The sequence below is a fragment of the Marmota marmota genome, unplaced genomic scaffold (assembly GCF_001458135.2).
Source record: "Marmota marmota marmota unplaced genomic scaffold, marMar, whole genome shotgun sequence".
In the NCBI taxonomy this organism is placed as follows: Eukaryota; Metazoa; Chordata; class Mammalia; order Rodentia; family Sciuridae; genus Marmota; species Marmota marmota.
This window is the reverse complement of record NW_026000142.1, coordinates 22861606-22889601: the sequence shown is the minus strand read 5'-3', so window position 1 is coordinate 22889601 and position 27996 is coordinate 22861606. Positions and strand designations below refer to the sequence as shown.

At 37.4% G+C, this 27996-nt stretch overlaps 1 protein-coding gene and 1 long non-coding RNA gene across 2 annotated transcripts; one reads left to right on the top strand and one right to left on the bottom strand.

Annotated features, from left to right (window-relative positions):
• Positions 1–2: 2 nt before the first annotated feature.
• Slc26a3 (solute carrier family 26 member 3) lies at positions 3–27977 on the bottom strand. The gene is made up of 20 exons (XM_015488335.2): positions 27470–27977; positions 26683–26822; positions 25094–25204; positions 24743–24912; positions 23271–23435; positions 20832–20984; positions 20298–20380; positions 16870–17017; positions 16639–16752; positions 16456–16533; positions 12909–13004; positions 11557–11663; positions 10378–10447; positions 10194–10286; positions 8483–8578; positions 7805–8038; positions 6047–6101; positions 2919–3061; positions 2747–2812; positions 3–461 (listed from the first exon to the last, which is right to left on the bottom strand). The coding sequence occupies exons 1-20, from the start codon at positions 27598–27600 to the stop codon at positions 438–440; spliced, it is 2277 nt and encodes a 758-aa protein (XP_015343821.1). The 5' UTR covers positions 27601–27977; the 3' UTR covers positions 3–437.
• LOC125611382 lies at positions 1353–13437 on the top strand. Its single transcript, XR_007341567.1, has 3 exons — positions 1353–2248; positions 11517–11577; positions 13249–13437. It is a non-coding gene; the product is annotated as an uncharacterized LOC125611382 (long non-coding RNA).
• Positions 27978–27996: the final 19 nt, after the last annotated feature.

The window sequence follows — 27996 nt, the reverse complement described above, 5'->3', positions numbered from 1 at the left end:
CAGCAAGCATGTATCAGAAAGCTTATAACAAATTTAATAAAACAACACATTTGCTGTACAACTGAATTTTTTAAAATGGAGAAATATTAGCATGACTTGTATAAATTATGAGATTCAAAGCAGTGGTATAAAGACACTGCAAAGCATTGTGAAAGTTCTGACTTGAATGGAAATCTGACAGTGCTACAAAAATACATATACAAAATAATTTTCCTTTGATAAATCTACAGGTATAAAATTAAAGAGTATTTACATAATTTTATATAGATATGTGAAAAATATACCATGCTAGAACAATCTCGTTCCAAAGTTTGAAACATAATTCTGTCAAATACAAATATTCTTCATACAATGTATGAACTTATCAATAACTTTCTGGGTATAAAGTTGTTCTTCATGTGACAGCCAGATGAGGGTCCCTCTGAATTATATTTTGATTAGAATTTTGTTTCAAGTGGTACCTGCAAAAAGAAAAAGTTCTTGTTTTAAAAGATTTGTTAAATTTTGTCTTTCAATAATCATTTTAGGAGTTGCATTTTCTGGAGTCATCAAGAAATATTTTTGTGTTCAATTTTAGTGATCAGAATGCACTGATGATTTACTATTTGATTAATGTAGATCCATGTTATATTATTTTTAGTATGTGTGTGTTTCAAAGACTTGCTTTTGCCCAATCAAAATAACAATATAATGTTTTGTCGAAATATATTTCTTTATATTTGTTTTAGGGACCACACAAACTCCAAGGAATTCCTCCAAGGAATTTTCGTAGCACAGTGCCTGGCCCCAGCCACATTCAGTTTTTACCTCTAATTATTGCTAGTAGCCTATCCACAAATGCTGACTTCCTCTAAGCAAAGTCAGGAGTGTTGTTACTTTTTTTTTTTTTTTTTTTTTTTTTTGGTGCTAGGGATTGAACCCAGAGGTGCTTTACCACTGAACCACATTCCCTCTTATTTCATTTTTAATTTTGTGACAGGGTCTCACTCATTTGTTTAGCGCCTCACTAATTTTCTGAAGTTGGCCTCAAATTCTCAATATTCCTGCATAAACCTCCTGAGACACTGGGATTATAGGCACATGCCATTGAGCCCGGCCAAAATGTTTCTTTTTTTAATATGGGAAGGCAAGGTACAGCATGGTTCCTTGTTTTAAAGGTTTAAAGCTTGGATCAGCATCATATTTAAACACTGTTCTTGGGTTTTAGAAATCTATATGCCACAAAAGAAAATTAAACCCCTGTCTCTCACCATGCACAAAACTCAAAAGTGGATCAAGAACCTAGGAATTAAACCAGAGACACTGTGTCTATTAAAAGAAAAAGTAGGCCCAAATCTCCATCATGTTGGATTAGGCCCCAACTTCCTTAATAAGACTCCTATAGCACAAGAATTAATATCAAGAATCAATAAATGGGATGGACTCAAACTAAAAAGCTTCTTCTCAGCAAAAGAAGCAAAAGAAACAATCAGGTGAATGGAGAGCCTACTAATTAGGAACAAATTCTTACCACACACACATCAGATAGAGCACTTATCTCCAGGTACTTTTTATTGTACTTGGGCAAGGAGCTGAGTTTGTATTTTTCCAGAGCTGCCAGGATTTATTAGAAAGCATCTTCCTTAGGATTTCATATTACCACTGCCATCACCTTTGAGAAATCCCATTCTCATAGGAACTAAACAGCATTTGTTTCTACAGATCATTCAACCAGTGTTGGAAGGTAGCATGGTGGTACTTGACTCTCCTCTCATCTTTGGTCTCCCTAACTTTCTGCAATGACCTCTTCATTTAACCTTTGCTATTACTCTTTGGTCCAGGTTATTTTACATTAAACATTTCTTCATTTCTAATCTACATTCTTTTTTGCTGTCTTAGACCTTTCCTCAGTTAAGAAAAATACCACCAGTCTTCTTGTATTTGAAGATAAGTTGGTAGATTTTTGCAGGATCCTCAATCCATTAGTCTTTCATCAAAGAATACAAGTAGTTATTGTGAACAGAGCTCAGGTCTTGTCCTCAGTAGGTGCTAGTTTAAATTCTGTTATAGTCATTTGGTGTGTGACCTTAAACAAATTTTTTGAAACTCTTTCCCAATTTCCTCACTTCTAATATTGATATCCTCTTTGTATATTGTTGTAAGGATTGAATTAATGAATGGGATCCACCACCATATACCTGTCCTGCAACAGAAACCCATTTTGATTTGACATTCTAGAATGAAATGGAACTATCCAGTTAAGTGATTGGTAAGTCATCTCATAAGGAAGGAAAAGAACTTAACTTTCATGTTGAGCTAAGCACTGTGCTAAGGACATCCCATGCACCTGGATTAGTTTCTCAACTCCATCACTAATTCATCTATTTACAGCAATAGCAATACCTCTTCTGTCTCATGACTTAGTACAAGGCTAGAATAAGATCATGGCTATAAGTAGTTTGAAAAATAAAAAAAGATATTCTCAGTACTGTATGAATAGAGATCTATCATCACTGTTTTCTATCCTGGCTTTATTTTTTTTTGGGGGGGGGGGGTTGTTTTTACTGGTTTGAGTTAATTTTCTTCAAAATTTCCCATGAGATTGGTTGGCATTGCTTCAGTTTTCTAGGGATGAGGCAGAGAGACTCAAAAACAAACAACTACTAGACTTTTTACAGTATGCTGGAAGAGGCCCTACTACTTTATTTATTTATTTATTTATTTGCTGTGATATCTAGATAAAGATAAGTCTGTTGAAGAATCTTACCTGATATTCCCGAAAACGCAATCCTCCATTTGTATTTATGGTAAAATCAGATTTCATTTCTTTCTTCTAAGAAAAAGAATGAAAGTATAGTTTTTAAAATGTTCAAATATAATGAAAAATTAAGAAATGCAAATGGTTTGTTATAAATGTGATGTCATCAAAGAGCTGGTACCTGATTGAAATTAAACTTTGAATTACTATAATCTTTCTTCATCAAAATATGCAAAACAGCATCGTGAATTGTTAAGAAAAATATTGAGTCCTTTACTTCATCATCAAAAAATTCACAGCGAGCAAGCTTCTCAATGAAATCATCTGAAGAGAGAAAAGAAACTGTCACACTTAGGAAGAAGTTATTGGCTGCAGGTTTTCCTCTTGAGGTTGATAATTTAAAATTCCATTTGCAAATGTGCATTTCATTGACATTTGGTTAAGTGTGGGTTCCAACAATAGGATAACTTTGTATCACTAGTGCAATGTCTCCTGGAATTAAAGAGTACCTTTCTAATAAACATACCTGTTTAATGCCCTACTGTAAAAAGGAAGAAGGAAAAGATTCAAATGGGAAAATCTGAAGTAGTTCCTGGAAAATTAATCCACATTTATTTAGGCAGGAACCTAGTAAGTTAATTTCCCTGTTCAACGGCTAGAACATCAAATATAGTTATTAAAAATTGGTATTCTTTCAAAACACAAAACATGATAGATCTGTGATATGCTTTGGTTTTTGATTGCCAAACCTATCATTTACCAGTTACTTAACTGTAGCCCATTTTCCCAGAGCTGCCGGGATTTATTAGAAAGCATCTTCCTTAGGATTTCATATCACCACTGCCATCACCTTTGAGAAATCCCATTCTCATAGGCACTAAACAGCATTTGTTTGTACAGATCATTCAACCAAATATGACTTCATGTCTACTATGTGCAAAGCTCTGGCTGAGTAATAAAAAGGATCAAAAGGCAAATTAGATCTGAATCTCACCCTGGAGGAACATAGAATATTTATATATAATTGTAGTACTGAAAGGAAAAAGTGTTTTATAAAATAATTAGGGAAAGGAGCAGTCCAGTTTTTTCTTTATTACTAGTTTCAAAAATAATGCCCAGCACACAATAGGTATTCGTATTATCTTTTTGTTGTTCAAGAAGAGAGGTGCAGGACATGTATGTACTATGGAAATTCTGAGACAGTAGGTAAAAATTGTTTCCTCTTGGTGGGTATCTGGGATAAATTAACTGAATAGATGTCACTTTTCTAGTATCTATGATTTGGAGAAAGGTGGAAGAAGAGGAGGAGCAAAAGTATGGAGATGGGAAAGTGCTCACAGGCAAGCTTTTGACAGGTGACCGAGGGAGAGGGTAGGGGAGAGGGGTGATGTTGGTTTGACTGAGAAGGGATACCAGGCAGCAGGAATGGACACTTTCAAAGAGATCTGGAATGATGGGGAAGGAATAAAATTGTTTAGTAAATTAAGAGTTAATAGTTGAGTGAGAACATTTATAATTTTAAGCAACCCTTGAACTGAATATATCTGTAGACTTGGGATAGGGGGCAAGAGAGATTAAAGGTGCTAATTCTGTCTCCTTGCAGATCTGTGTACTAGTTGTACAAGATACTCCTTAAAATACACTTAAAATAAAAACACTTAAAATACACTTCAGATACTGTCAAGGTTGACTCCCATATTTCATTTCAGTCTCTTCTCAAGGGTCACATTACTGGGTATCCCTAATGGCTAGTCTAAAATAGCAACATGCCCATGGCTCTATATCCTTAACCCTGCTTTGTTCTTTATAGTACTGTCTTAAATATTGCTTTGTTTATTATTTGACTTTCCCATGAAACTATAAGCTCCACAAGGGCAGGGATTTGTCATTCACTGCTATAGCCACTCCCAGAGCAAATAGTAGTTGTGTGGCATGTTCTAAACTAGATAATTAGGTAAACAATACTAATAACTGCCCTTGGAAGAGATTACAGTCTAGTGGGGACGCAAACACAGAACCGCAGAATTATGTGATGTGCATTCTACAGATGCAAACAGTCTGAAGATCCAGTGCACTGCCTGGGTAAGGAAGAAATTGTCACAGTTATTGTTGGGGAAAATTCTAGAAGGAATTTTCTAGTCAGAAAAAAAAATGAGATAAGAGATCATTCTAGCAATGGACAAAAACACTAGTTAGAAAGGTCTTATAATGATCTGGGTTAAGGCTGTGGAAATGGAGAGGAAGAGACTGATTTTTTGGGGAGGGGAGCGGGGAGATGTGTGCTGGGGACTGAACCCAGAGCCTCAGGCTTTCCAGGCACTCTACCACTGAGCCACATCCCCGCCCAAGGAAGAGACTGAAATATTTTTAGGAGCTGGTGGCTTACTACCTGTAAAGGGAAGGAGAGAGGGAGAAATTAAAGAGAGTTCTGGGGTTTCCATTTTGGGCAACTGGATGAAAAGTGATGTGGTAATTGACATAGGAAAGGAGCAGTTTAGGAAGGAAAGAAGGGTCATTTATATAGTTTGGAATACGTGTGTCGGAGGTGCCTGGGGGGGACAGGCAGACAATTGAATACATGGATCTGCAGCTCAGAAGAAAGGTCTGGGCTGGAGGTATGGTATGGGGATCCATTAACATGTAGGTACGCTTGAAGTTATCGTAAGGGTGAAGGATATTGACTAGGAGTTCATGGAAGAAGAACTGTGGAGTTTAAGGTAGAAGGCTGGGAAGACAAACTGCTAAGGGATAGGAGAGGCACCAGTGTCAGAAACAGAGGAAATACTAGAGAGGTAGGAGGGGAATTCAACTCACAGAAGTCAAGGGAGTGAGAATTTTGAAGACAAATGCCAATGAAACGGTCATATGTTCAAGCAAGCTCCAGCAGGAGGAGACTGAAAAGGAGGCCATTAATCTTGAGAAGCTGGACATCACCATAACATTGACAAGGGCATTCTCATTATCCAAGGGAAGCCTAAATCAAGATGTTATAGCAGAGGAATGCAAGGGAAGAGAGGAAGAGAGACACAAAACATGACTAATGCAGCAAGTTTGGAGTAAAAAAATAATGTTTGCTCATTTGATGCTTACTAAGAATTCAAACTGTAAAATTCATTTAATTATATATCAACACAACTCAAACACAGTGAAACTGTTTCCATAGGGAATTTTATTGGCTCAATTGCGAATTAGGTTTCCTTTTTGATGATTGTATAAAATACCTGTTTTTTGGAGAGGCTGTCTAGATCAAGCATTGGCAGTGAGCCTGCAGTTAGTATCAGAGCATAAAATAAATATAAAAGAACTTACCATCAGTTCCAACAATATACACATCTACATTGATCCTGATAAAGTCTTGCAAAATCTGTTTAAAAAAAAGTGCATTTTTTTTTTTTTTTTTTTTTAGGGAACAGTATCACTTATCAGATACATAAGGAAAACAATTCTGGGGGATATATTACTTTCAGAACCTTTTACATTTTGAAAAGAGGTAATAGCATAGGTAGATACTAAAGTTAAAAACAAGGCTCTATGAGAGAAAGAAAGAAACCTGAATAGAACAGCCCTCCTCCCTCCTCAATAAGAAGTTAAAAATGATCAATCTTGAGGGAAGTGTTCTGAGAAAATCTCATGCCTCAAACTCATAACATCAAGAATGATTTAATTAATTAATTTATTATTATTATTATTGATACTGGGAATTGAACTCAGGGGCACTTAACCACTGAGCCACATCCCCAGCCCTATTTTGTATTTTATTTAGAGACAGAGTCTCACTGAATTGCTTAATGCCTCGCCATTGCTGAGGCTGGCTTGAACTCACCATCCTCCTGCTTCAGCGTCCCAAGTGGCTGGGATTACAGGCATGAGCCACTGTGCCTGGCTCTATGATTTAATTTTAAACTAATATCATTAGTGAGGATGATAGGAACTAGAGCTTTCTGGGTACATAACATTAAAACAAAACACTACGGCCTATATGTCATTCATTGTTCCTGTCCACAGTTACTTGATATATCTAGCACTGAGGAATATTTATCCTCTGTATTAGTCTTTAGGCTAAAAATAGATATCAGTGATGATAGGAGCAATATTAAACAGTTCCATGAACTGTTGATCAGGTTAGATGCTGACGATGAATATTATCACCATCATCAACAAACATTTTTAGAAATCTGGAGCTAAGAGCTGGGGCTTGAAAAAAACCCCTGTCCCTGTCCTTTGTGCTATGCTGCTGGGATTAAAAAAAAAAAAAAAGCTAATATAAACAAAAATGAAACTAAAAAAGAAAAGGCAAGCAGTCTTGAGAATTATGTAGTGTCAAAACCAATTTCAAGATAAGTTGGAAGAAAACTAAACTGATCCCATTTCCTAATTTTGTGTCCAGCTTATTCATATTTAATAGATCTTATCTTAATTCAGATTACTTAGGAAGATTTCTGTGAAAACCTAAGGAAAATGTAGAATTTCTTAAATTTTCTGTTTTTGCATCTTTGTTGCATATTTATTTGCTTTTAAAAATGTTAATGAAATTGTGGAAAGACCTGCAACTTGATTGTTTTTGCCATATTTTTAAATCACATGTAACTCTTGTTCTTTTATATATCTGTTTTTTGATATTATTGTAAATAGCCAAGTGAAATTTCATCAACTTATAATGAATGAGGATTAAAAAAAAGACGCACTATTCCGCTGTTTCCCTGACCTTTCCAAATCTTCTCTGATTTCAGGATAATGTTAGATACATGCCCACAGGATTTGAAAGCACCATTTTCAATGCCCAGATTGTACAGGAGTGTGAGCATAGTTGTCTGAGAGAAGGTTCAGCCTACTTTAGAATGGGGTTTGGTCACCTTCAAAATTGTAAGCAGTTCCGTGGGAAATGCATTTTTAAAGAATTCATGGAACACACCACTCCCTCCCCTTCAGCCCTTTCATGGAATATTGTAAGATTAAATTTTACCTCTAATTCAGTGTGTATTATCTAAAGGAACATCCTTCCATAACTATAATTTTTACTTTTAGTTAATGATTGATTATTTCCATTAAGAAAAATAAATAAATTACCGTTTTGAGACCCCTCATTGAAGAAACATCAAGAAAGGACACTGCTGAAAAATCGAGAATAAGGCTGTGGAGGCTGATTTTGGGGACCATGATGTTGAGGGGAAGATCAGCATTCCAGTCTATCTGGAAAGGCAGATCTGTGGTATTGATGGGCTGATCTAGTTCCTCCATCTGATTGTTGTCTAGCTCTTCATCAGAATCTTTGAATCCATCAGCAGTACATATAAATCCTTTCTGCAGGAGAGGATAACAAGCATGATAATTCTAACTGTGAAAAACATAACTTGATTATATTTTATAAAACCTATCCCTATATGACTTTATTTTATAATTTTGTTATTAGTTCTGGAGCTAACCTTCATTTCCCCCTTTTCAACACAAATGTGTTCTTATTGCTATAATTTTAGTTCACGAGTAGTAAGAAAGGGATATGTTGAGGATAACCAAGGAGTTTCTAGAGCATAGATTTAAAGTCAGGTCAAGCAATGGGACTGTAGACACTTGTCTTGGTACTTTTCCCAAGACAAAAAATTTGAGGAGACCATTTTTGAAATAACAGTGACACATGGAATAACTTGTTTATCTGGCATTTCATTTAAAGGAACAGGACTCACACCTTGACTTATATCTTACTGAACTGTTAACTATATAACACATGGAATGGGCCAGGCAACTCACGGGTGTCACTTGTAGCAGGCCTCTCTTCTGCAGTTTTCGAATTTTCTTCAAAGCTTTGTTGCGTTTGCGTAGAATTCGAAGTGGAGTAAAGCCAACCTGAAAAACCCATTGCTCTGTTACAAGAGTACTGAATATTCTACCTCGATAGCATAATTCTTATAACTAGCCATGCATTGGGGGCTTAGGACACAAAATAAGGATACTGTGATAAAATCCAAACATGATTTAAACAACATCGGCAACAACATTGCGTCAGACCTGTGATTCGCTTAGTCCATATGCAATTATCAACATTTAAAATTCTCCATACAGTCCAGGAGTTATCTACAAATGATACATTAATAGATGTAAGCCTCATTTGAATTCTTTTGTATTTTGAGCCCTCACTATTGTTAGGGAATTTTATTTGAGTACAGTGATACCTAATGAGAATTCTGCTTCTGTATATAATTTTTGTTCTATTACAATTTATTTGATTATATTTTATAAAACCTATCCCTATATGACTTTATTTTATAATTTTGTTATTAGCTCTGGAGTTAACCTTCATTTCCCCCTTTTCAATACAAATGTGTTCTTATTGCTATAATTTTAGTTCAAGAGTAGTAAGAAAGGGGGATCAAATATGTAACAAAAATCTTTGGCCAAAAAAAAAAATGTAGTTAGAGGGAAAGATACTAGATTAAGTGGAAAGGGAATATAGAAAGCCATATATACAAAAGGATCCCATTTTAAAAAATAGTTGCAGCCGGCCATGGTGGTGTGCACATCTATAATCCCAGTGCCTCCGGAGGCTGAGGCAGGAGTTTTGAGAATTCAAAGCTAGCCTCAGCACTTATTGAGGCCCTAACCAACTTAGTGAGACCCTGCCTCTAAATAGAATATAAAAAAGAGCTGGAGATATGGCTCAGCATTTAAATGCCTCTAGGTTCAATCCCTGCTACCCAAAAACAAAAAACCAAAAAAACAAACCAAGGGGCTGGGGTTGTGGCTCAGCGGTGGCGAAATCGCCTAGCATGTGTGAGGCCCTGTGTTCGATCCTCAGCACCACATATAATCTTTTCAATAAAAGCTGTCTGGAGTCTTAAGAAAAAAAAAAAAAAAAGAAACAAAAAACAAAAACCCAACTTAGGTAGTGTAATATCTGATGCATACTGAATGATAATGAGGTTTAGGGCAAGTTTATGCAAGGCACAGATCAGACCAAAAGGTCTGTATCTAGGAAGAGTTCTGAGCTTTTGTTTCCCAATATTAAAGACTGCTTCCTTCTCACCTTTACCAACACCCAGTATTTACTGTTAAATATTCATTTACAACTGTTATCTCTTCCATGATCCAGTCAAATATTAAATGCTCCTTTGTTGTCTCTGAAGTTGATGCCCAAAGAAAATATGTAAGATAATATCTATTAAAAACCAGCAGTCTAAACCTGTGGTAAGTCTTTTTTTTCTTTTTTTTTTACTCTATAGCAGAATTGGATTAAAGGATTCTATATTGGACCTCATCTAAAGAGGCTTATTTCAGAACACATTAATGGATCCCCTGTATGGCAGTTTCACCTGCCGTGGGACATGGAACACAAAAAACGCTGATACAACTCAGCCTCAGAATACATGAAGTCAATAACGTTCTTGTTAAAAACCAAACATTTCATTCCCAGAGACTCAACAAAATTAAAAAAAAAAAAAAGAAGAACAACCCCAAACCTTACAGCATCTATAAGTTTCTGCTTGAAAAACCCGATGTTTGCAAAGTAGATTGGAGATGGACATCTGAAAATTTTCACTCCTTCCGGCTCATACATCTATAAGGCAGAGAAGGAATATTAGATGGTACCCAGTAGATTCATATAAATATCATTTAGCAAGTCAAAGACAAAAATGAAGCTCCCTTACATCAGAATAGTCTTTTTTGTCCTTATAGATGTTGCTCCTTCCAATATTAGCCAGTGTACTACATTTTGGACTGTAGGGAAAAACAACAGCAAATAAATTATTCATGCATATTTGTTAGACCTATAAGCTAACATTGTTTTCTTTCTAGCATATCAACACAGGTTCACTTTTCAGTTTAAAAAACTGGGGAATCATTATGCCATCAGAGACTCTAGATGGCAGACACTTTGCTTACTTATCTTTGTGTCCTCCCACAGCTCCTAAAACAGTGTTTCCTATTTGCCAGTTTACAAAGCAATGCCGTAACCTTTTGCCATGTTCATTATGGATACTATAGCTTTTTAAGGGAGGTAAGGCAGTGATATGAATGAAGACATGGAAAAGTAAAATTACTTGATTATATGACCATTCAGTTTGTTTCTGTATTTGATGGGTCCCCAGTAAAGAATCCAATAAAAATGTAAATGAATAAAAAAGTGCAAAAGCAATACCAATGTATTTCAGTACCGGCATATTCTGTTAGTCAAGGAATCACTTTAACTATTATGGTGACTTCTGCCCAAGAAAGCCTTAGTTCCCATGGAGCCTTCTTTTTCCTTATAATCACACCACTTAATACAATACAGGTTGATACATGACAAAGATTTAAACATCAGAAAGATGCTTGAACTGCATGACTATTAAGAATAATTCCAGTCTTTGTGGAACATTAAGACCTAGAGGGGCCTTTGAGAAGTTCTCTAACCCAGCTCCAGGCTTTTAAGATAAGAGTGCAATTTAATAACCTATGAAGAAGGCTGGAGAATTTCACTGTCTTCTCAGTAACACATTCCCGTGTTTTAACAGGTCTGAGACAATGAAATTAAACTCACTTAGCATAGATCACTTCTGGTTTACAGGTGGGCAAACAGACTCAGAGATCTAAATGATTTCTTTGAATTATTATCAAAGCCAGAAGTAGACCAGAAGCAAGCTTCTCCCTGGGCTCTCGCTCTGTAGCTGGGCCATTCTATTACCCTTCCATCCTTGAGGTGAGCAATCTGAGGAAGGCTGTACTTGTTAGTCCTGATAGATATGCATGCCTATTAGCCAAACTCCTCTTAACCCTTGACAAAGTTTTTACTCTTCTGATTGTGCAGGTCGAAGCCTGCCAGGATGCAGAGAACAATGAGCACTCACAACTGGGTCCTGAACACGATGGTGAGGAGCTGAAATGCCACACTTGCCGCCAGGCCTAACCCGAGTCCCAGAACAATGGCAAAGATGAAGGTCATGATCCAAATTAACTGTAAAAAGAAAGCAACAGATGCATACAATTTACTTTGAGTAAAGTACAATGTTTTATGCCCAGAGCTATGAGAACGTGTGAACTTCCGGGGCCAAAAGCAGAGGTTGGAAGTTGTTATCTTGGTCCAGGGAGCAAAGTACATAGGAGGACTGTCTTGAGAGGTCATTTCTGCAGACCCAGGGTCTGTGCCACAGAAACACTAGCAAATATAAAAAGAGCCAAAGAAAATGCATCTATTTCTAATTTCACCTCTGAACCAGTAAAGAAACAGTCTAATTTTCACAACAAAAATTTCAGAACCAGCCTAGTTGTTAAAATCAGAAGATTAACTGGTAGAGCCTATACCAATCTAATTCTTGGTCTGCTCACTTAATCAATGGCTACTGTTTCTAAGAGACTTTTAGCATGCCAAAAGGGTGTTTAAATCCCCACAATGATCTATCAGGAACAAAAGTAAAACAAGGGTAACTTATTACTTTATGTTCTTTAAGTACCACAGTGTATGCCGACAAGCATTTTTACACCATAGACTTTGGCCTTGAGTAAATTATGGACTGTGCTTCTCACAGCAAGGCATGTTGAGAGCAAGGGGGAGCCTTTTCAAAAGAAAAAGTGTTTTCCAGAAGGAATGTTCAGAATTTCAATTCTTCACAGATTTTCTGAAAATGAATACATTGTGTAATGAAGAATAAAAGTAAAATCCACCCCTAAAATTCAGAGTTTCTGTGGCATTCATGATGACTGTAAGAAAAAATTAGGTTTTGCAAGGCATGGCGGCTCACTTCTGTAATCCCAGCAGCTCAGGAGGCTTAGGCTGGAGAATCACCAGTTCAAAGCCAGGCTCAAGAATTTAGCAAGACCCTAAGAAACTCAGTGAGAACTTGTCTCTAAATAAAATAAGATAAAGGGGCTGGGAATATGGCTCAGTGGTTAAGCATCCCAGGGTTCAATCCCTGGTACTGAAAAAAAAAAAAAGAAGAAGGTAGATCTAAGAAAGTCCTGCACTAGTGTTGTGTGGAGCATTTTCTACTTGTGGGAGTCCAACCTTTTATATTAAAATCTCAGAGAATGTCCATTAGAGTATGCAATTTAAAGACGGCAAATCAAACAATCTGAGGTTGTTTTGAACAGACATATAAAAATAAAATTTCATAGAGTTTACAATGTAAATATATATTTTACATCAACAAATAAACTACCATCCTGAGTCATCTCTTTTTCCAGTACCATTGCATCTACTTACACAATCATATTTATCCTTTCGCCACAATCTGCCTATTTCAGCAAACTGCATCAGCATTCCTTTTAAGTTTCCAAGTGCCAAAGCTGCCAGGACAGACTGTGAAACACAGAGACAGCAGATGTACTTTAAGTTAATCAAATAAACCATATAGAAGCAAAGGTGAAGGCTGCAGATAAGTGAGTCCTTTAGTGGGCCTCAAAGCATATCAAAGAATACACCCTTTTCCAGTGTCCAATGCCATGCAAGACAGACACATTAGAGCTAGAACTCTGACCTAGCCCCTGCATTTATTGTCCCCACAGTGACAAGGGCTGAATTGCTCTTTGTGATTTTGCCATAGATGATCTGATGGCACTTACTAGCCTCCACCTTGGGACAGAGAAAGGTAGATCTTCAGACCTTTGGCAGGTAAGCACTAGAATAAATTCTTCCCTAAGCAAAGCCCGTGTAATGTGTGTCTATTTATTAAAGTTGAGGAGATGGGGGTTGCCCTTTGTGGGGAAAAAAAAAAAAGCTTTGGGAACTTGAGGTTCTGGAATGAGAATCCCAATCTTTGGTGAAGACCAGCAATGGTGCCATTTTGTAAGAGGAAGCTAAAGATCCCAAAAAGTTAACCAAGACTTGAGGTAGGCTCTCTGACAGCATGAACTGTATGTGTCTTGTTTCCTGGTGTACCCTCAGAAGGTACTACAGTAAATGCATATGGGAGTGGCTCTATAATTATTCAGCTGAATAATTAATAACAAACTAATATTCCCCACGCTAGTACTTGCCACTGACAACACAGCCTCTCACAAAGCCCTAGTGTTGACATCACAGAATTATGGATTCACTAAACTCAGATTTCCTCAAATAAGCTTCAGGCTTCCAGTTCTTTGCACCCAAGAATGCCATAATTGGTCTTGTGAGAGTTGTGCTAAGTCTGGTGAAACCTGCTGAATAGCTAAGTATATGCATCCTTATTCAGATTTTAACACAATGGCAGGAATGCCCCGCAACATACGAGCTGTTCTGCTCTGAGTATACTGATTACTTCCATACCGTGAAAGCCCGATATCCAAAAAAATGCAGCATTTGTTTTTATATCTTGAAGATAGTTTAAGTGATTCAGGTATTTCTAATTTTCACAAGTAACTTTCACATTTCATTATCTAAGCTGTTCATTTGATTCATTCTGAGACTAGAGATCATTATTTAGACAAACATGGTCTTAAGTAACTTTAAAAAGGAAATTGCATACAAATAAATGTCAGTTAAGAAGTAGGGGGAAACAGCACAAAGTCTGTAATCTATTTACTAGTACCGTACTAATGTCAATGCCCAGGTTTTGATAGTGTACTACAGCTTTAAGAAATGTCACTGCTGGGGCTGGGGTTGTGGCTCAGCGGTAGAGCGCTTGCCTAGCACGTGTGACTTCCTAGGTTCGATTCTCAGCACCACATACAAATAAGTAAAAAATAATTCATCAACAACTAATAAAAATATTTAAAAAAAAAGAAATGTCACTGCTGTAGTTGCTGGTGTGAGACTCACAGGACTCTGTACTCAATGGCCCTCCTTCTTTTGTAGGACTTTAGTATAAGTGTGAAATAGGTAAAGTACAACCTTTTAGAGACTTTTTTTTTTCATTAGGTGTTATTTCCCAACTGGTCAGTATTCTATGGAACAATACTTTGAAGCAATTTATAATGAAATATATATATATACAATAGAGTACTTTTAAAAGTAGAGTAGAGCATTGAGAAAGCATAGAAAAGAAAGGAGGATGATTTTACCAGGAACCTGACATTCACATTGCAATTAATATAAAGGACTAAATAGGTATAAAATGCTTAAAACTCTGCTGATACTTAACAAATATATAAATATATATTTATATATAAATAAATATATAACAAATAAAGTACTCAACAAATGTAGTCCAATTTATTATGAGCTATTTTTCCTTCATATGATGAAAAGAAGCAAACTTGCTATTCAGGTTGAATGACATTCCTGACACGATCATCTAAAGAGAATTATCACGTGGATTCTTTGAGGAAGGTGTTTTGATTGACATTCTGGACAATGTCCTGGAGTGTGGTTTATTCAGGAAAGAGGATTTTAAATGGCAATTGTCTCTTCAGCATCTCCAAGTTGTTGGGGGAGGAAGAGCCCACATTTATACTCTGAGGATACACAGTAGGGTGCTCTATGTAAGGGTAAGTGTACGTAGTCAATTTTATTGAGGTACACATTTTTTCTATTTATATAGTGGTGACTTCTTGACTTCTTTCATGCTATCGATTTTGAAATCAAGAGTCAGTATATGAAGGATATGTGTTTTTGGCAAACAGTATTCCACATTGTTTAAAGACAGATTGGACCAATGAAGCTCTTTGGGACGATCACAATGGATGTCCAGAAGCCTGGGACTAAATTCACATTTCAGCTACTAACCAACTTGGGAAAAAAGCTTAAATAACAGCCAGTAGACATTGGTGAACTATATATCCTTCTAGTCAGAAGAACAATAGAATGTTTTTTATAATAATAATAATAATACTATTAATGACTTTCATATTAATGAACTTTCATGTTAATGACCTAGGTTAAGTACTTCATCTACACCATCTCATTTAATTTTTGCAGCTGTGTGTGTTGGGTACTAATTTCCTCTCTATTTTACAAATAGAGAACTTGAGGTTCAGAGAGGTAAAGTTATTGGCACAGAAGCACACAGAAAATAAGTGGCAGAGCCAGAATTAGAAGTAGATCTACAGAGTTCCTGACCCAGTACTTTATATACTACCTCTGAATCATATTAGAACCACAAAGAGCAATGCATTGTATTTATCATCATCTGGTTTCCTAGCGATCCTATGTTTTCCACCGTCTGATGTTATTTTTTAAAATGGGGATGCTGCAGCAATTTACAAGCATTTAACTAACCCTCACAGTTAGGGGAGCACCAGGGTGAATAGGTGAAGTCTGTGTCTTGCCAGCATCTATTCCCTGGACGATTATCCAGTTGATGGCAATCAGGTAAGTACACAACCTATGCTGGGTCTGATTAGACACCTTGAACTTTTTGCTCCCATCCTGCAAGCGGACAGTGTTGGTTTTGGAGTCAAACCAAACCTCTAGGAGCTGCAGGGCGTATTTTTGAGAACAGGTTGTGTGGCTGGTAGCACCACTCTCTGCATTAGATAGACGGCCTGTGATGACCTCAGCCTTGAAGAAAATCTCCACTTCAGTCAATCATGTTGAGGCTCCAGTGCCAGGGCGCCCTGCTGCTTAAACATTAATTATATTCTGCATTACGTACATGCACAGAGCAGAGTAGATAAGGTAGTTTGGGCATCTGCATTCCTAACATTCATAAAATGCTGCCAGGAGGAAAAGAAAATGTTTTTGAACCATGGAGGACTGGCTAAAGAGAATATTTGAGAGTGTGCTGTTACCTCATTTTCCCTAGTTTAGTTTGTGCTTTCAGAACTTAAGAGCCAAGACCCTTGTCGTATCACCCCAAGGAAAACCATGTTACCTAAAGGGAGAGGAGTGTTACCTTTTGCAGTGGTGCCAGAAGAAAGGCAATGGCCACAATGACAATCAACACAATGACAGCGGAGAGGAGCCCAGCAACCTGTGCAGACAAAACAGTTCTCTTCACAATTTGCACTCTGCCCTTAGCTTGGTTTTCCCGGGTATGAATTCTGGGATGGCCCCTGCAGCAAGGATATTGAAATACCTGCGTTTTGCCTCCTGTACTCTCCTGGACCCCTGATCTGGAGAGGGCGGTACTCCCTGCAAAGCCTCTGAATGATCCAGTAAATATGTTACTCAATCCCAAGGCAATTAACTCCTGACAGGAGAACAAGGAGGAAGTTTTCTTAGAAGTATTCTGTTTTAGAAGAATATTGTGTGCACAAAATATTGTTTACAGTTGCCTAATGAGACCCAGGATAGATTATGTACTTACCTGATTGCCATCAATTGGATAATCATACTTGAGGGAATAGACACTGGCCACAGAAAAGGCCACTGCGAAGCCCACAATCGCAATGCCAAAGCTGTCTCCTATGGTGTTTTGGAAAATCTGCACATCGGGTGTAATAGGGGGCTCAAATCTGAAATTGAAATGCAACGAGTTTGCATGTCACCAACTAGCTTATAAATTCATGTGATTATTGGAAAAAATCAAGGAATGAATGCAATCTTGCCTGAGTTATGTCTATGTGACAGAACTATGGGAGTAGTGATGAATAAGACTATGAATATGGTTTACAATTAGAGCCCAATGCTGGATGACTGCAAAGCTGAGAATAATTGAGTGTGACTTAACAAAAATTTCGTCCTACTGAGACCTTTGGAATTTGCCATCTTGTTGAAAAGCAACACTGCCTGGGTTTGAAAAAAATATTTTAAATCCAGTCCAATGAGAGTGGTACAATGGATATGATTTTGCCAGCACACCTACATTATGATGTCCACTTTTATCCCTACAAGCTTCTTGCAAAATGTTTTACATTCTGCTTGTATTGTTACATTGCAAAGCATCGCCTCTGGTGCCTCCAATAGTTATCCATAGGTGAAGGCTCTTTGAGCAAACAATTTTGAGACAAGAGAAGAAAAACAAAACAAAACAAAACAACAAAAGAAAGAAAGGAAGAGAGAGAGAAAGAAAGAAAGAAAAGAAAAGAAAAGAAAAAGAAAAAGTCATTTGATAACCATAACATTTCATGGAAAACTCCTAGCAAACAGGTGGGTCTTGGACTTTGCCCCACACTCCAGAGAGCTGCCAGAGCCAACCATGGCCCTGATGAGCATGTGTTATAGTTTAAAGTGATAGAGTGTCAGAGAAATGTTCATTTCACAAGGGATACTTCTGTGCTTATGCCTCACGAACTTAGAGAGTCAGATATATTTATTAGTTGTATTATATCTTAAACTTAATATCAATTTACTAAAATGCTCAGTTCCTATAAACATCTGTTTCTGATCTAAAACATATTGGAAGTGGGTTGATTGGATCCAATCTGTAAATATCTTTTTTTTGGGGAGGTGAAGGGTACCACAGATTGAACTCAGGGGCACTTGACACTGAGCCTCATCCCAGCCCTATTTTGTATTCTATTTAGAGACAGGGTCTCACTGAGTTGCTTAGCACCTTGCCGTTGCTGAGTCTGGCTTTGAACTTGCGATCCTCCTGCCTCAGCCTCCCGAGCCGCTGGGATTAGAGGTATGTGCAACCATGCCCAGCTTATAAACATCTTTGATAATACATTTTCAGCTTTAATTTGGAAGAAGTACTATTTTTCTATACTCGGCTGACATCATAAATTAGAAAGGTTGTAGGAATGTTACTTGCTTATTTATATATTTATTTATTTGTGGTGGTACGGTTGGAAACTAGGCCCTCACACACGCTAGGCAAGTGCTCTATCACTGAGCCATATCCCCATCCCTGTTTTCTGATATAATTAAATTTTGCATTTGATGCCAAAATAACCTGGACCTTACTATTATTCTTTTGTTTTAGTTTCTGAATGCCATAAACTTTTGTGATGGAGATTTTACAGTCCGAAGTTTTCATTTCTGGTCTGCCACTTATCCTTCCTGAGCTGCAGATTCCTCATTTGTAAAGTGAGGATGATAACAACTGTTCTTTTTTTCTTCATAGTTTTGTGGGAGGGTCAAATAAAATGATGAATAGGACTGCTATTTATACACTGTGAAATACAAAGTGCCTATCAGCTTCTATTACAGGACCCTCTGCATCTAAATGACATCCTTTGTGTTTCCTCCAGTATTTCAACCAGCACTTCCCTTTGGCCAAGTTATTTGCATTTGGTGTGTGTGTCTTCATGAAAATGATTTGTAAAGTGGCATATGCATTAATAGCATTAATATGCATTAACAACAATAATTAATGATCATTATCTTCCAGTAATATTGTATTTGCAATTAACAGACATTTAAAATGCTCAATTGTTGCTTAGAAAAAAAAATGAGAGTGTAAAACAGCACATCAAGTGCCTCTTACCTAACTCGGATGCTAAATGAGTAATAGTCATAATGCAGTTTCAACACTAATTGTAGGTCGAGCACTTAACCATGGCACATGTAGTAACTAGTTCAATCCTTCTGAAAATCCTGTATGACAGCTATTCTTTTCAGCCTTATTTTATAGCCCAGGGCATTGAGGCACAGAGTTTAGTTATTTGTTCTCTGCCTCTAGAACATGTGAGTTTACCTAATGGGTCACACTGCCTCTCTGTAGAGTGTAATGGTTAATAAATATGAGCTAGGTTCTTCCCCCACCCCACATTCCTTGTAGAGAGAGGTCCATTGACCTTGAAATTATATTTTGTCACTCAGTGATCTTGAAGTTTATCATTTATTTTCAAAACGTCTGCTTCTGACCAGACTCTTTTTGATTTTGCTTTTGTTTATTTATTTTTGATTTGGCATCTTACAGTGCAATCACCTGAAAGTTACAGGGTGGAGGGAAAACCTAGAAATAGTCTTTTAGTCTCAGCCTACTTTCCACTTCACAACTTCACAGAAGTGATGTTTGAGATTCATTAAGTGGAACACCTGAAGAGCTGGTGATAAAAATATATTTTTGCTTAAAAATATACCTGTATCTGTTCTTAAAGGAATTTGGCTATTCTAAGACAAGGATATACATAAAACTGCTGACTTCTGGCATTCTCAAAACCTTGGAAAGCATGGGGAGAGGAGTGGTCTTTAATTTGTTTTGACAGATGATGATCTTTCCTTGGAGAAAGAAACTGGTGCTACCTGGAGGGCAGAGAAAGGACAACACAAAAGGAGATCTCCCCTCTCAATCCACTAAATGTAATAAAATATATTTTCAAATTCCTTGTACTAGCTGGGAAAGCTGCTCTGGCTTTGTTTTGAACTTGACCATGAGAAAGGACAGAGTGTGCCAGTGTGCCTATCGATTGCTCAAGCGGTGTACAGGTATTCCTTCAGTGTTTCTTTTAAACTTTCGGAACTTGGCTCCAGTAACCTCAAACAAAGCACTATGTATTGTTTATAGTAATTTACAGACAAGGAAATCTGATTTTAGTTGATGCTTCTTTAGAAGTGTTTTTTTTTTTTTTTTTTGCCTACTTTTTTTAACTCTCACTACTTTCCTAACATTTACTTTCATGTGCGTCCTTGCTGGCCTGGCTGTGAGTTCTTCTAACCAGGAGAAACTTCCTGACATTAACAGTGGACCCTGACTCCTTTTGTAGCTACTTCCTTGAAGGACAGCAGCCAGCTTTCATTCTTCATGTGCAGTGCTGGGGCTTCTCACCAGGGTGGCACTCTCCTGTGACTGCTGTCTACTCACTCTCTGCTGATGCACGGAGACACCAGCATAGAAGACACACTTACCCAGTATCCATCTGACCAACCACAGACACGTTAAACCTGTGCTCGAAGTCAAAGCCATAGGATACACCTGTTGCGATCACCGTCTGCAAAGTTGCAAATTGCCCAAGTGAGAAATGTTTGATGCAACCAAGAGTCTGAACCTGGAGTGGGGGAACACTGCCAAAACCCACCCTGGACATTTTAATAAGCCTCTCTAGCCTGGGCTTTGCTATTTCTTTTTAAAAGAGGTCCTGAGGCAATCCTGACTGCCAGTTAAGCAAAGAACCACAGCTCTAATTCAAATGGGTCTGTTGTCTGGTCTTCTTAGAGGTCTTGCTCTCTGCACCATCTTTGTCTTACATGGAAAGAATAAGCCCAAAATCATAACAGGAAGTTATTAAATTCAGAATGAACAGAAAAATCCTACTACATAGTACACCCAGAAACTGCAGAAATAGCATCTGCCCCACTAAAACCTCAAAATCTGCAGATGATGAAAACTTTCTGACATGATGACACTAGAATATGAAAGAAATTTTTAAGATGATCAATTACCATGATAAGTTCGATGGGGATAGGCACTGGAAGTTTGGACTTGTAGCGCTGATTTATCTCTTTAAACACAAATACAATAAACAGGATAATCAGGGATGTCACGAGGTCTGCAATGTTAGTCTTCTCTATTTGGGTGAATACAGACTCTAGTACCTACAGTCACAAAAAAAGACACCAAGCTCCTATATTAGTGCATAATTTGGATACAACACTTACCTCCAAATAGATAAAAATATACATTGAAGCAGGAGGACTGGCAGAAGAGGGATAGTGAGTCTTTGTTCTGCTCCTGTCAAATGTAAACTACAAAATCGTAAAGACCAGCATGGAGATGTGTATGAGAAGGGTAAATTAGCCTAGTGGAGGTGATACCCTGGTGTAGGGGGACATCTGTCATTTTTTTTTTCTTTTTCTGAGAAGCTCTTTGGCTAGTGTCAAATTTTGTTGGATACTTTTCACAGTTTACAACAGGTCTTTTCTGCACTTAGTTCTCTTTAGCTGTTGTTCTTTATTTCACAACCATTACTGCTGTTATATCCAAGGACTAACTCCTAATCCCTGATAGTTTTTTCTTTTTTAAAAAAAGAGAGAGAATTTTTTAATATTTATTTTTTAGTTTTCGGCAGACACAACATCTTCGTTTGTATGTGGTGCTGAGGATCAAACCCGGGCCGCACGCACGCCAAGCAAGCGCGCTACCGCCTGAGCCACATCTCCAGCCCCGAGAGAGAACTTTTTTAATATTTATTTTTTAGTTTTCGGCATACACAACCTCTTTGTTTGTATATAGTGCTGAGAATCGAATCCAGACCGCACGCATGCCAGGCCAGCGCTACCGCTTGAGCCACATCCCTAGCCCCTGATAGTTTTGTTTTTTTTTTTTAAGCCTGGCCTGTATTCTCTTAAATCTTGGTTTTTTAAAGGTACAACTCCCTCATATTTGTTGGCTTATTTTCCAGGTCACTTTTTGGAAAATAGTTCCCTAAATGCATGCTCTCACTTCCTGAAGTCAGAGGGTTGCATATCTATGGGGCCAAGACAGGAGTTGCTCTGGACAGGAATGAGAGACTGTTTACTCCAATAAAGAGCAAGATCTGTCTCCAAGATTGTTTTGATAGAAGTACTAAGAGCACTACCTATTGTTAAATGAAATGATGGAAGGTCATTGTTTTAAACTGAGCTCCTGCAATAGACCTCCCCCGGAACAGATCAAACCAAAATGAAGTCACTCATGCTGAATGCCACATAACCAAGATGAAACTTTACGAAAGCAGATAGATCTCAAAACATAACAGTTTCCCCCTGTTAGACACAGGTGATTCCAGTCTGACTTAGCCTAAAAAGATGGTCCCCTTTGCTTTAACTCCTGGGGGAAAGAGGAGAAACTAAACCAGAAGTAATCAGCCTTTAACCAATCAATTTTTTTTTGTATTGTTCTTCCCACTTTACCAACCCCACTGTTCCACTATTTCCCAATGGAATTTGAGACTAAGTCCATTTATGATGATGATAGAGAGTGACATCCCTATCCACAAAACTGGGTTAATCTCTCAAAATTAAAAAGTTGAACCAAAGCGGGGGAATAAGGTTTGGTCTAAAACTACCTCTGTTTTAATTTGACCTAAATAAATTTCTTTTTATGTAATAACATAACTTCATGTGTACATAGATTAAACTACTCTTGTAACAAGTAGCTGAGTCTCACTCAGCTAGTCACAAGAGGTTGACAGTTCAAACCATCTTCAAAAAAAGACAGACATGAGCTGTAACCAGGCGGACTGTCTCTGTACCTTACTTCCATCTTCTCTATGTCACTTCCTTTCCTCCGACTATAAATGTAACCAGACTGTGTGGTGGAGTGAAGCATTCTGAACCATTTTGGTCCAATTGATTCTATAATTACAAATAAAGCCAATTAATATCTGCAAAACTAGATTTATTGTACTTTCATCTTTTAATACTTCTACTTTGCTTTCTTTGAAGGAGGGGAGAACCACTGCCCTATCTACCTGTGGAACAATTTTCTTTTGCTATATGAACAGACATGCATAAAGGACTCAACAACTTCAATTTCAAAAGACTTGATTTATGAGAAATAGAGAAATATAATAAATTAATAAGCAAATTTCTTTGAAAATTAGACTTTGAGAAAAAATTTAAAACTCAGGAAAAAATAGCAAACCTTTTAATAATACACTTAGATTGTGGTTATTTTTTTTTCCTCTGTTGTTAACATTAACTATATGGTAGATGTGGTTGATTTTCAGTGTTCTCTTTTCTACCAACCTTTTTTATAATGTGAATCAATTTCACAACCCATTGATTTTTGGAAGTTGTAGGTTTGCCCTACAGCAAAGGCACTAAAGGAAGGTTCTCTAGGAAACACGTGGTGAATTTTATGTATTTCAATAGTTCTTTTTAAGTGAGGGGAACACTTACTTTGAAAAGCGAGAATGGGTCCGTGTGTGCTGGAACTGACAGCTGCAACATGAATTTGAGCTGGGAAACCAACACATGAACGGCGGCAGCGGTGGTGAAGGCACTGATCAGGGACTCAGATAGGTAAATCACTACAAATCCGATCCGCAGAACCCCCAGGATCAGCTGGCAAGAGAAGAACAAAAGCGTGTGTTCCATGGCTAAAGGATCAGCCATGGAAAGGATTCCAATGTAGAGGTTCACCCTGCATGCACAGGCCTTGAAGAGGCTGCTGTCTCTCCTCCCGGAAAACTCCCATTCAGGACTCCCCCCTCTAATTCCCTCCCATCCCACTCCCCAGGTTGAAAGTTACATGATGTTCAAAGAAAAGAGGACATAAGTCCAATATGCCCCCAAGATTTAACCCATTTATAGGTGCGGTGTCTTTAGAAGACTCACCATAAACCATTTATAGCAGAATCTTATCTATCATCAGCCCTCATAAATTTGCTGATGTAATTTGAAATCAACACTTTCTAGCTGCTACAGCATGCATGGGTGAGTGTCCATTCCCATCCCCTCAAACACATTGTTTGACTGTTTAAGAAACACGTTATTGCATATTGGACATCAAAAGTGCTTGGTTCTAGCTGGGGAACAAGGGTAGTTAATTCCTCTCAAAGCATCAGGGTTTTGCAGTAAAGTGAATGGAATGGACTTTCTTGGCCTTTATTTGGCCTTTCTTTCCTCTCATGTCTTCAGAATGAAGACAAAGTTCTGGGTACACAAAGTCCAGTTGGGTTTTATTTCTGTTCTTAGGTTCAGAAATGTATTACAAACAACTGACTGCATGGTTTGTCAGTAAGTAGGACACACATTATGTACTGTAGAGACTGATTTATTCTTTCTTCAAGAAATTCACTAACAGTAAACTTGAGCAACATCCTGACGTTTCCATGGCATTTTCTCTATTCAAAATGGTGTCAGTGTTGTGGCTTGAGAGTGAGTCTTTAGGTTCCACCATGATCTTCTCTACTGTCCCTCAAATCTTTGATATGAACAGTTCAAAGTGCAAAGCCCCTAACCCTTGCAATTAGCTTGGAGTCACTGAAGGATTAGGAAGAAAAAAATCCAGAAGTTACTAGTGTCCCTATGTTATGTTATGTTTTATGTTTATGTTTTATGTTTTATGACTGTACCAAGTGATTTTATTGACTTGAGTATTGAATTCCTTACCAGTTGCACCACCCTGTTCCCCTCCTTTTTTTTTTCCTTCTATCTAGATGCACATTCACTTGTTTTTGCAATATGGATCTGCCTCTCCTTCCCAACCCTTTGGCTGTGGAGAGTGATACTTTTTAAATCACTTCTTCTGGGCCTCTGAACAAGGGACACAAACCAAAGGGAAGACGAAGAGTGGGTAGGAGGAGGGGAAAAAATTCCCAGAAAAATGCACACTAGTCAAAACAAGCGGATTATGAGAAAGTGCTCACCTGGATGATTCCAGAAAGGACCGTGACAGTTGTAGCCACCACTAGTTTCTTCTGCTCCAATATCAAGTCATTATTCTCTGTGCTATTAGATGATTCCATCGTGGTACTGGCATCTGAGACTACATTTGTAACCACTGCTCCCACCATCATACTTAGAACTGGAAATGGTCCTAATTAATAGAAGGCAAACTGTGGTCAGCCTGTGCCTCTCTGGAGCACATACTACAATACAGTATATACAAAGACTGCCCTTTACCCAAATCCCAGTCCTAGGTCTTACGGGAAATGATGGCTAATAGAACTCATAAAGAAAAAGCAATAAAACATTCATTAGCACCATAACTGACTTACCTACAGATATGTGTTTAGAAGTACCCAAAAAAAAGTAGACTATGACTGGGAAAAAGGCTGCATACAACCCATATCTTGGGGGGATGTTGACCAGCAGAGCAAATGCTAAACCTGTAAACACACAAGCAGAAGGATCCTTATTTTGTGCAAGGGAATCTCACAAATTCTCATTAGGGCTTTTCTGATATTTGAGGTTGGAACTTTAAAATAAGTTATCTTAAGGAAACAAAATAAGTTACCTTATTAATTAAAAATGTATCAAAGATACAAATGTAAGAATGAAAACCATAAGTCTCTTAGAAGAAAACAAATATACATTTTTGTGACCTTGGGTTAGGTTATGATTTCTAAGAAATGACCCCTTACAGTATAAGCAATTGGAGAAAAAAATAAATAAACTGACTTGATTAAAATTTGTAAAATGTGTACTCAAAGGATATTTTCAAAAAACTAAGGGCTTGAGATGTAGCTCAGTGGTGGAGAACTTGCCTCACATATGCAAGGCCCCAGATTTGATCCCCAGCACCACTGGAAAAAAATAAACTGAAATGATAATCCACAGAATGAGAAAAATTATTTGCAAATATATGTTGGATAAGGAGTTCTTTGCAACTATATGTACAAAATATAAATACCCTTTGCAACTTGACAATAAAAAGACAACCTTTTTTTAAAGGGCAAGGGATTTGAATAGCCCTTTCTGCCAAAGATGTACATATGGCCAATATGTACAAGAAAAGATGCTTAACATGAGTCATTGGAAAAATACGAATTAAAACCACAATGAGATACCACTTCACCTTCTAGGATAGCTAAAGTAATAAAGACGAAAGTTAAGGATGTGTAGAAATCTGAATCCTCACACACTGCTAGTGGGAATGTAAAAGAGAGCAGCCACTTTAGACAATAATTTGGCAGTTCAACAAGTGATCAAACATGAAGTTACCATATGATCCAACAATTACACTTCTAGGTACATACTGAGGCAATTGACATGTTTACACAAAAAGTTGTACACAAATGTTCATAATAGCATTATTCATAATAGGCTCAAAGTTCAAACAGCTCAAATGTCCATGAACTAGTGAATAGATAAACAAAATGGAATAATCATGTAAAACATTATTTGTCTATGCTGCAATATGGATGAGCCTGGAAAACATGATACCAAGTGAAGAAATCAGACACAAAATGCCACATATTATATGGATCCATTTTTATGAAATATCCAGAATAGGGAAATTCATAGAGACAGAGAATCATTGTCAAGGGGATAAATTGGGGTGTGTGGAATGTGAAGTGTCTGTTAATAAGCAAGGGATTTTTTTTTGGAGGGTGAAAATGTTATGGAATTAGTGGTGTTAAATATGCAGCCTGTTGAATATACTTAAATCCAATGAATCGTACACATTAAAAGGGTGGCTGCAGGTATGACTCAGTGGTAAAAAGAGTGTCTAGCATGGACAAGACCCTGAGTTGCATCTCCAGCACCATACCACACCCACACACACCCCCACACACAAAAAGGCATATGCATTATATCTAATTTTATGGCATATGCATTATATCTAAAAAGGAGAGGAGGGTACCTTGAAGTACAGCCACCAGCCCTGTGCTGATACCAGAAACGATGTCACTGAGTAGCCATTCCTTTATTCGGTATGATGGTAACCAAGATGCTATGGGGAAGAAAGAGAGGGCAATTCTCTTGGCCTTTTGTGTGGAACAGCTGAAACATTGAAAACCACAGGTCAGTTAATTAATATCAAATTTTAAGTTCAGTTCCTAACTGTGGGTGGAAAATTGGTAAAGATGATAATATATTAAAGATCAAACTAGCCATATAACTCCTACTATACCCAGGTTAACAGATCCCTGGTCACCATCATAGAATTTTTTTTTTAAAGACAAATATGAGGCTAGGGTTGTGGCTCAGTGGTAGAGTGTTTGTCTCACATGTGTGAGGTACTGGGTTTGATCCCCAGCAACACATAAAAATCAATAAAATAAAGGTATTGTGTCTATCTAAAACTTAAATATATTAAATATATTAAAAAAAATAAAAAGACCAACTTTTCTTTAGCTGTAGTAGAATTTGTTTGTCATCCTTAGCTTGAACTGTGCTATATTTCAATTGAGAATTTTCCTCGTCCCCATCTATTAGTTATCTGATTTGGAAAGACTATGTCGTTAGCTGAGACAGTATTCATTTTAGACATAACTTTCCAACTCTGGCAGGGAGTAGGAGATTTGGAAACTTCAGACAAAAAGACTCCTTGGTTATGGACTAGAGCCAGAAAGGAGAGCTTGAAAGCTAGAAAATTTAGGAGAAAGTCTCCGTTTATTCCTAATGTCAATGCCTTAAAAATATCTTACCTACAACACAATTTGAGATGATCCAGAAATGTCTTATGATGCCTGTGTTTCTTCTTATGTTCTTCTCCAAAAGTGTTTGCAGAGTACACTGGCCTGGCCACAACATACTGATTTCCTATGGGTTCGATCATTTTGCTTCTTTTGGCAGTGGTGGCAAGTGGAAGACCTTTGGAACTATGTGGTGAACCCTTCTTCTTGCCGTTAGCAGGTTAAAATGCCTGAAACCAAATAGAACTTGCTTCTTAAATAACTCAGAGATAATGTGATGCAATTTACAGATGAGTGAGCTCTGAACTGAATGTTACCACCTTTTGAGATCAAAAGAGGCAGGATTAAGGGACCTAGATTGTGTTTTGTGACAGTGATATCACTTTTTCCTCCAATGAGCTGGACACTGCTCCTTTGGGTAAGTAAACAAAGAGCTTGTATTTAATTTTTAAAGAAGCAATAAAAATTGACTCAGTGTACAAACCAGTGAATCTGTTTTCTATGTATAAAGTGAGATCATCTTGTGGACTTTTTTTTTT